This window comes from Clupea harengus, chromosome 26 (genome assembly GCF_900700415.2).
Source record: "Clupea harengus chromosome 26, Ch_v2.0.2, whole genome shotgun sequence".
In the NCBI taxonomy this organism is placed as follows: Eukaryota; Metazoa; Chordata; class Actinopteri; order Clupeiformes; family Clupeidae; genus Clupea; species Clupea harengus.
In genome coordinates this window covers 10,539,514-10,549,503 of record NC_045177.1, presented here as the reverse complement: position 1 = coordinate 10,549,503, position 9,990 = coordinate 10,539,514, and the positions used below count along the sequence as shown (strand labels likewise).

The window sequence follows — 9,990 nt, the reverse complement described above, 5'->3', positions numbered from 1 at the left end:
AGCTTCCTCATGCTGATCTCTTGTGTTCACTTCATCTCTCTCACATGCCTCTCTTCTGTTCTGCGCTCTCGTGATCGGATCCTCTCCGGTTCTACACATGGAGGGTCGGAACCGTTAGGAACTCGTACGACTCGTCGTGGTCTACCGGTGGAAGATGGTATTTTATGAACATCACATTTTCATGATTCTCCTCCTGATAACCTGCACCTACTCCTTTGGTGAGTTTCATTGTTTTGTCAAGTTCAAGGGGAATGCTCACATTGATTGTGTACTTTGTAGGCAATTGTATACTTGATGTCTCAGTGTCACTGGGTGTCCAAATGTAGTGGTTATTTCCAATAGAAGATTAGTGTTGGTGTTATTGTTGCTAGTTTACACTGAAATATGGATATAAAAAATAGTACTTCAGAATGTCATGTGAAACGTGGGCTTTTAAAGCCACTAGAGAAACCACACATCAGCATTGGCATTACACCAGCAGCTGAGGTCTCCCAGAAGGACCTCTCTCAAGCTCCAGCTGCAGTCTGATCTCTCTCAGGCTGGGGCTCCAGTCTGATCTCTCTCAGGCTCCAGCTGCAGTCTGATCCAGTGTCACCTCATCTGTGCACATGCAGGTATGGCCGATGGATCTGACCCCAGACCTGTCAGCGGCCCTCCAGCCCCTCCCCCTCCGGTGCCTTCTCTCACGCAGCTGCTGTCCGTCGGGGACAGGCTTGTGTTCCTGTGCGAGGCTCCAGACGGACACCATGGGCTGTTCTTTGAGCTCTTTGGAAACAAAACTCTGGTGGACACAGTTCAGCACCAAACTGAGGAATGCGGTGCCATTTTTACCGTGAATCGCAAAGATGTGACCCAAGAAAAGCCTTTCTGCTGCCTTTACATGGATGCTCGGCGCATGCCCAGTGCTTTCAGCACTTACGTGTACGCTAAACTGGATGGTAAGGTTTAATTTAACTGTGACATTCAAGTGGTAGAACTGTACTATAATGGTCTGTGGTTAAGCAAGTTAAACTGACGGCCTGGCTTAGGTTGTGTCAGGGCATTTCATCATTTTGTGCACTGAGCTGTTGAAAGTGTTGTTTAATAATGAGGAATAGCACAACATATGATAAAAAAAACATTACTAACATCTAAAAAGTAACATTTAAAAGTTAAATCATGGCAACAACTGCCACTTCAAGCTGCTAACTGTTCTGCGGCTGCGACTGAGCCACTCCCTTCCTTTTCTAACCACACTGAAACCAGAGTGTGTCGAAGGCTGTCATTCACAGTCGGTGGCAAGGCACCTACGTAATGGCCATTGCAATCGAAAAGATTATTATGAGAGACCGGATTTCACATTGATTCACAGGTTACTGAATGTCAAAACACTTTTCTTATAACAGCATAACATAAAAACAGAAAGTTTGACAAATGACTGTGTACCAGAAACCACAGTGTATAATCAGGGTATTTCCTCTGCTCACATATTTTATATTATAAATTATTTTATTATTATTATGTATTTAAATATTTATTTTATATATTTATTAATATATTAATATATATTTATTAATATATATATATATACAGTGCCTTCCAGAATTATTGCCACCCTTTAGTAAAAAAGTCTTTATTGTTTATCCTCATGATCTTTCATTAAAAATATTCACAAAAATCTACTTCTAATTGAAGTATCCTAATTGAAAGAAACATTACAAAAATATGTGTGCCACAATTATTGGCACCCCTTCATTTAATGTTTTGTGCAGCCTCCCTTTGCCAAGATAACAGCTCTGAGTCTTCTCCTATAATGCGTGATGAGGTTGGTGAACACATGGTATGGGATCTGAGACCATTCCTCCATACAGAATCTCTCCAGATCCTTCAGTCGACGCTTGTGGACTCTCCTCTTCAGTTCATCCCACAGATTTTCTATGGGGTTTAGGTCGGGGAACTGTGATGGCCATGGCAAAAACCTTTATTCTGCGATCGGTGAACCATTTTTGTGTCGATTTTGAGGTGTGCTTCGGATCATGAAGTCCATCTCTGTCCAACCATGGCCCATTTTAAGCTTCCTGGCAGGGGCTGTTAGGTTTTCATTTAATATCTGCTGGTATTTGATGGAGTCCATGATACCATGTATCCTAACAAGATGTCCAGGGCCTTTGGAAGAAAAACAGCCCCACAACATCAAACATCCGCCACCATACTTCACAGTGGGTATGAGGTGCTTTTCTGTATGGCTATCTTTCTGTCTACGCCAAACCCACCTTTGATGTTTGTTGCCAAAAAGCTCTATTTTGGTCTCATAACCCAGTAACATTTGGCAAACTGCAGGCACTTTAGTTTGTTGTTGATCAACAGCAGAGGCTTTTTTCTGGCAACCCTCCCAAACAACTTGTGGTGATGTAGGTGGCGTCTGATGGTAGTTTTGGAGACTTTCTGACCCCAAGACTCAACTAACCTCTGCAATTCTCCAGCTGTGATCCTTGGGGATTATTTTGCCAGTCGAACCATCCTCCTCACGATGTGTGGGGTCAATGTATACACACGTCCTCGTCCAGGCTGATTCATAACATCTGTTGCTTTAAACGTCTTAATTTTTTCCATGATAGTGGACATGGGTCTTTTCAACTATTTATAGATTTTCTAATGTCCATTTCCTGATTTGTGCAGCTCAACAACTTTCCGTCGCACATCTTCACTGTGTTTTTGGGTCTTTCCCATAGTGATGAGTGACTAGGGGAATTTGGCTTGTGTCACCTCATATTTAAATCCCAGTGAAACAGGAAGTCATGGTTGACCACTTAAGAGTTCCTAATCAAACAGTTGAACTTAACAATGTAAAACATGACTGGAAATATACTTCAGTTAGATTTTAATTATAAGATAAGGGTGCCAATAATTGTGGCACACATGTTTTGGAGAAAAATATTCATTTAATGTAAAAACATTTTTTTAATATATTTTAATGGGAAAGACAAAGAGGATAAACAGCCTGTTTTGCTCATATTCACTAAGGGTGCCAATAATTCTGGAGGGCACTGGATATAAAAATAAATAATATATTTAAATGTTATATATATTATTATTTATTTATATATTTATTAATATATAAATAATAATACATAATAATAAATACATATATATATATATACCTTGTCAACCACTCTAATCCTTTTTCTGTGATTGTGCAGAGGAGGCCAGTCCTCTCCCCCCTCCTGTGCTGGAGTCCTCCAGCAGTGAGGTCCAGCGTGGTCAGATGCTGTCCTTCAACTGCTCCGCACCTCTGTGCCTCCGCCCGAAGCTCTTCCAGCTGCTCAGACGGAGCGCCGGGAGCGCCGGGAGCGCCGGGAGTCCCCTCGACCTGCTGGGCCCCGGCGCCGTGGTGTCCAGCTCTCCCGACCCCATCTTCCGCGTGGGCCCGCTGGACGGGGGACTCTACTCCTGCCTCTATCAGATGAGCCTCCCAACAGACCTGAGGATCATATCCAGCGCCAGTCAAGCTGTACAAGTCACTGTTTTACATGAGCCAAACACAGGTGCCTTTCACCCCCGTGACTATTCTTTCACAGGTTAAATATGTCATATAGCACATCAGTTTAATAATTATTACTTCATATAGCACATCAGTTTAATAATTATTCATACATCACATCAGTTTAATCATTATTACTTCATATATCACATCAGTTTAATCATTATTACTTCTGTTGATGATATTAAACAATAGAGTGAAATTTGAGTTCTATAAATACAGTATATGGTATATTAAGGCTTACTTGGGTGTTTCCAACACATAAAACACAATTAAAAACACACACACACACACATGTTAATGAATGCATTTCTCTTATTGCCATCTCACACTGTGATTAACCTGTCTGCCTGCAGCAGACGAGCCCACAGATTGGCCCTTCATCGTGGGGGCCCTAACGGCAGCGGTGCTCTTCCTGGCGGTAGTGGTGGGACTGAGCCTCGCTGTACACAAGAAAGGTACTGATCCGCCAGCTCGTATTTGCAGGGGAATTTTCATAAGTGATTTTCATAAGTTCACAGTGCAGTGAGGGTCCATTTGTTTTGTGTGTGCTTTGTATACTGTCTACTTGTATAGTCTTTGTATACTACAACAGTCTCTGTACTTAGGTATGCAAATGTGTTTACTTTTCAGTGCGCGAGGTGGCCCAGGAGAAGAAGAGAAGGTGTGTGAGGCACAGAACGGTGTGGTGTCTTAGTAAATGATCTGCAACAGCACATGTGATGTTCCCCAGTTGCCCAGGGTTATGCATATTTCATATTGTGCTGTTCCATTGCACGCTGTCACCACACCTGCATACTAACCTACATCCTGTTTGCTTGTGTTATCATTGCCTCAGGGAGGATGCTAAGTTTTGGAGTACAGTGCATGCAAGAGACCATGTAGTAGGTAAGTACACCATCCAGCCAAGTTCATACTTAGATTCAGATCTTCACACAACAGCTCAAAGTGAGAGAATCTTAATGAGTAAAATACTGTTAAATGATGTTGAAACTTAATGAGTAAAATACTGTTAAATGATTTCCTCAAATGAACTCACTCTTTCTGACTTGTTTTCATTTTTTTCCCCCCCATTCATCAAGATCTCCCTATTACGCGCCTGAGCAGCTTCTTCAAGGTAACCCTCCCCTTCTCTCTCTCGCCCGGAGCTGGGACTCGTCTCACGCTCCCAGTGTTTCTGCACTCATGGGTTTGGCTTCTAAGCATAAAGGTGCTGTACAGTAGATCTGAAGTGGTGAGAATGAGAAAGAGAGAGAGAGGGCTCATCTCAGATCGTTCTCCACAGAGCGAGCCCATCATTACAGCCCCGTCCTAACGAGCTGACGCTCGACTCGCGCTATCTGTGAAGTCTCTCCCAAGATGCCCCTAATCCACTCGCAGCTTCTCGCTCAACTCTGCTGACTCGAGAGTTCAGGCTGTGGTAACGACTCCCCACAGAGCTTTAGCTTTAACTCTTTTTCACACCGACTGAGAAAACTTCATTTCACTCTGCACAGCCCTGTAATTTGAGTTTGCCACAACGAACTAAGGCACCGTAGTCATTTCCAGTTTACACTTGCAAGACTATTGGTTCATCTACTTGATGTGAAGTACATTAGAAAAGACTATTATAATTATATAATTATAATTATAATTATTATAATTAATAAGATGAGAATGCCATTCCCAGGCTTTGGATTATTGGCAGGTTACTGAGTGTCAAAACACATTTCTTTGTAAACATAATTATGATGAGATCTTCCGTTTCTCATGGGCCTGCTTCTCCTTTACACATAATGTGGAAGGATATTACAGAAGAGGCCCTGCAGGAACATCTCACCACGTCCGTCACGTCCGTCACGTCAGCTCAGTTACCCAACAGCACATGATGTTTCTCATACATGTGTTTCACCCAGGCGCTCTCTCTCTTTCTCTCTCTCTCCCTCTCTCTCCCTCTCTCTCTCTCTCTCTCTCTCTCTCTCTCTCTCTCATGAAGCATGTCATCAGAGCATGTCCTGTGCTGGTCCTGACCTGTTGTTCTCATGCAACCTCACCCTGTTTACAGCTTGCTTTAATTCATTTGAATTAGTTTCATTTCATGAGCCCACTGCGTGTCACCTGACATTTCATATATCCTGTGTGACGGTATAGTATGGATACGATTTTTCATTGCCCTTGAAATGGTGGTGTTTGCGCATTTCAAAATTGTAAACTAAATGATTGTCCCTTTCTCATCAATAGGATCCTGGACCAGACAGTGGAGAATATGCGGATCCAAGGACCCTCTCTACATTTGCTAATCTCTCCTACAGTTGAACTTCTATCCATCCCATTGAGATCCTTTCCTTTGCCTCTATATTGGTGTCTATTGTGTTGTCTGACCTGATCTACTATCAGAAGTACTATTTTGTTTATAGATGTTAATATTGGTGCCATGAAAATGTTAATTTAAATAATACATTCTCCTCAACTAATGCACTTATATAAATCTTTGGCATACATAACACATATTTCTGCTTTAGTAGTACACTATGTGTGTCCTACCATGACCAAAAAGGAAAGTTCTTGGTTGGGAATTGTTGTTTATTTTAGTGGCAATTACAAATCAAGGTGGCACACCACATTCGCTCTAAAAACAGCCCCTGACAATAAAACACCACCTTGAAGTGTCAATAGGGGGCAGTGTCCAACAGAGACTCTGCTGGGAGCTGGGAGTTGGGAGCTGGGTCAGGCTGAATACGCTTCATGTGGTGGGTGGGGAGAAAGTGTTGGACAGCTGGTTTCTTATGACAGTAAAGTGTTAGAATGTGTCAACTGTAAACAGAGAACCTTATTTACTGAAGGATGTACAAAGAATGGAAACCTGTTTTTGACCTTTTTTTTTCATTGAAGTATGTTGCACAATGTGGGAGCAAACTATGTTCAAAAGCCATTAGCTAGCATTCAGAGTTTGATAATTAACATTTCACCCTGTCACACCTTACCTCCACCATCAGAACTCAGTGTAGTTTGATTGCCAATTGGACCATGTTTGTATGCCACAAAATAAATCATTGCTGTTTTGTACTTTTTTATTTAATTCAAATCACATTTCTGCTATTACAGCATCAGCTGATAAACTCAGAGCCTACATTGATTACGGAAACATTACTCATAGAATGACACATGCAGTCGTTCCCAAGCACATCCGTCTCTGATTACACTGATTTCACAGTGACATTGTGTACCTTGGGAGAGGATTCATTGTGAGTCAAGGGTCTAGCTTAAGTGTTGGGGGAGGGTGTGGTAATGACAAGATTTGTACTTTCTGAGTTGTAATTGTACCACCCGTGAAGTAACAGCGGTGAAAAGTAAAAATGCGCCAGAGAGGAACTTGGCTGGGTTCATTAACAGGATGGTAAACTGTAGCCGTGACGATAGAAGGGTTGTAGGGTGTAGAGTGAAGACGTCTTCTCTCTGTGCATTCAAACTGGAGGACAGTCAAATTCATGAAGTCACACAAAACTTGTGTTTTGAAAGGAAATGTTTTGAAATGTACTCACTATTTTAAAATAAATGATATGAATGTGAACCAATCTATGACTATCCATGTCCACATGAACATAGACATAGACACACCCTCTCAAACCACACTCACAATTTGTTCACAGGTCCTCTCTGCCACCCTCCCTTCCTCTTCCTCTCCCTCGTCTACGTTTCCCCTTCCCACACTCCTTTCATGTATCCAACCAGATATCACTTCAACAAAGTCCCTAGCGGGCTAGGTTGTTGAGTTGTTAGCTTGCTTGATGAAAGACTGAAACACTTTATCAATGTACACCTAATAATCTATATAATATTAAGTCCCCAAATACACATAATTCACAGTTACTGTAAATGGGAGGTTTCCTGTCTCTATATTGTTCATCTGATGATAATATCTTTGACCATTAATACACTGAAAAAGCCACACAAAAATCTACACCTTCACCTACCCTATAGAACCACACCCAGCGGTCATGACACCTTCACCTACCCTATAGAACCACACCCAGCGGTCATGACACTGCTGACCCTATAGAACCACACCCAGTGATCATGACACTGCTGACCCTATAGAACCACACCCAGCGGTCATGACACTGCTGACCCTATAGAACCACACCCAGTGATCATGACACTGCTGACCCTATAGAACCACACCCAGCGGTCATGACACTGCTGACCCTATAGAACCACACCCAGCGGTCATGACACTGCTGACCTGGGCACAGTCAGGGTTCCAGACTATCCTGTCCAGTGCACAGACGCTTTCATGCCCAATGTTAAACCTGTTGTTAAGGGGAAGAGGAGAGATGCTTGTATGCCCAATGTTAAACCTGTTGGTAAGGGGAAGAAGATGGATGCTTTCATGCCCAATGTTAAACCTGTTGTTAAGGAGAAGAGGAGAGATGCTGATATGCCCAATGTTAAACCTGTTGGTAAGGGGAAGAGGAGAGATGCTTTAATGCCCAATGTTAAACCTGTTGGTAAGGGGAAGAAGGCACCCAAAGGCCATGCCATTTTCTAAGATCAAAGCAATCAGGACACATGTAAAACAGACTCTCCCCCTCTGGCACGCAGACACATTTTTATGGGCACCCTTGAGCGACTGATATATGTGTATGCAAAACACTCAGAACTTGATCTTACTTTCCTCCTCTCCTCTCCCATTCTCTCTCTCCCCCTCTCTATCTTGTTCTACCTCTCTCATGTACCCTCTCTCTCTCACACACAGAGGAACGGACCGGATGAGTCATACCTCAGCCCACAGTAACTGCCGCCGCCACAGAGGCATGTCTCCTAAATGTGTTGCGTTGTCTAGGGGATGAAATGACACACACATATTCTCTGTTCAGATTCAGTAGTTTCAGATATAAGAGGAAAAGTGTTGTCTTAGTCTAATTACTGATTTATTCATTTATATACTTTTACATCCAAGCTGTGGAAATACAGTATATTTCATTCATCTTAAATTCATAAAGCGGGCACTCAGAGGGTTCTATTTTATGGTTCTAGGTCATATTAGATCAAATAGAGCTTGTTAGATCTTACGATTTTTTTTTCTTGTAGGTCATCAGAAAATGGATGGATTCTTAGCTGTGTGAGTGAAATGCTGTTTGCAGCAGTCTCATGATTGGATGGATCTATATTGAGTCTCCTAATTGGATGGATCTATATTGAGTCTCGTGATTGGATGGATCCATATTGAGTCTCATGATTGGATGGACCTACGTATATTGAGTCTCTTGATTGGATGGATCTGTAGTGAGTCTCGTGATTGGATGGATCTGTATTGAGTCTCATGATTGGATGGATCTATATTGAGTCTCTTGATTGGATGGATCTGTATTGAGTCTCACGATTGGATGGATCTGTATTGAGTCTCATGATTGGATGGATCTATAGTGAGTCTCTTGATTGGATGGATCTATATTGCTCATGAAAAGAGCGCCATCCTTACCATGTGACCAGTTTCAGACTCTTTCAGAAGTGCTATTGTGGCCCATTTTCCTGCCTCTGCACATTAAACCCCATGGAGTTGCCAGACATTACTCTTTCACTGAGACATTAGTCTTTCACTGTAATCCACTCAGAATGATTTCACTGTCATTTCTCCAAAAGTGCTCACATTGTGTTGAAATGCTCAAGCAGGCTTTTGGTGGGGATTTATTTGCATTTTAGAAATTCCTATGCAGCTCTTTGAGCCCACTCCCCCCTAGACACACACACACACACCACACACACACACACACACACCATCATATACACACAAACACGTTATTAAACAAACACATACACACACACATACACTCACACACACACACACACACACACACACACACACACACACACACACACACACACACACACACACACACACACACACACACACACACACAGTCATAATGAGGCAATAAATTATTAACTGAGGATTGGAGAATCCACCAAAGCGTGGTGGGCTGATCTCTCTAAGTACTAATCGCTCGGTGGAAGCCAGTGGAAGTTTTCCCTGCTCCCTTCCACAGTATCAGCCCCTGTCTCTACAGAGACCCGTCTGCCCAATCACACAGTCATGTGTCGCTGAGGGGCAGGCCGCCTCACAGGGAAGGAACGGCTCCAGCTCTGAAAACGGAGCTGACCGTTGATCCCAGAGGCCACTAAGAAGGATTTGAATGCATTAAATGGCACACAGCTCTCTGCCGGTCATAATGAGCAGAGAATGAACAATAGAGTGTGGGGAGAGGTGTGTCACCTCAGCGCAGTAATGACACTGGACGGCTCTCAGAGCAGCTGGGCACACTGTACTTTTGAGTGACTCATAACTGTGATGTAAGCTCCCTGTTCTACTGTGTGTGTGTGACGCCCTTGTTTAAAGGACGGCAGTGAAGTATTAGCATAGCAGTGAAACAGCAGGAAGAGAACCATGATTAAACAGTTAATAAAGAAAGCTGATTTATTACGGACAATAT

At 42.7% G+C, this 9,990-nt stretch overlaps 2 protein-coding genes across 3 annotated transcripts in view; one reads left to right on the top strand and one right to left on the bottom strand.

Annotated features, from left to right (window-relative positions):
- LOC116219904 lies at positions 1-6,565 on the top strand. Of its 2 annotated transcripts, none has more exons than XM_031564041.2 (8): positions 1-218; positions 615-938; positions 3,180-3,524; positions 3,880-3,978; positions 4,154-4,184; positions 4,359-4,408; positions 4,603-4,637; positions 5,741-6,565. In XM_031564041.2, exons 1-8 carry the CDS (start codon positions 155-157, stop codon positions 5,813-5,815), a joined length of 1,023 nt encoding a protein of 340 aa, XP_031419901.2. In that variant the 5' UTR covers positions 1-154; the 3' UTR covers positions 5,816-6,565. The 2 variants fall into 2 exon arrangements, with proteins under 2 accessions (XP_031419901.2, XP_031419900.2); XM_031564040.2 differs by having other exon boundaries at positions 3,877-3,978.
- Positions 6,566-9,948: 3,383 nt separating this feature from the next.
- Positions 9,949-9,990, bottom strand: part of misp3 (MISP family member 3) — a 5,854-nt gene continuing 5,812 nt past the window's right edge. The window contains exon 4 of the mRNA XM_031563795.1: positions 9,949-9,990. This exon is cut by the window's right edge and continues 741 nt beyond it. The gene's annotated coding sequence lies outside the window, so the exon portion shown is untranslated.

Coding starts and splice junctions, on each gene's coding strand:
- LOC116219904 (XM_031564040.2), top strand. CDS start 155: ATGGTATTTTATGAACATCACATTTTCATGATTCTCCTCCTGATAACC. Junction 219..614: donor AACCTGCACCTACTCCTTTG/GTGAGTTTCATT, acceptor GTGCACATGCAG/GTATGGCCGATGGATCTGAC. Junction 3,525..3,876: donor TTTACATGAGCCAAACACAG/GTGCCTTTCACC, acceptor GTCTGCCTGCAG/CAGACGAGCCCACAGATTGG.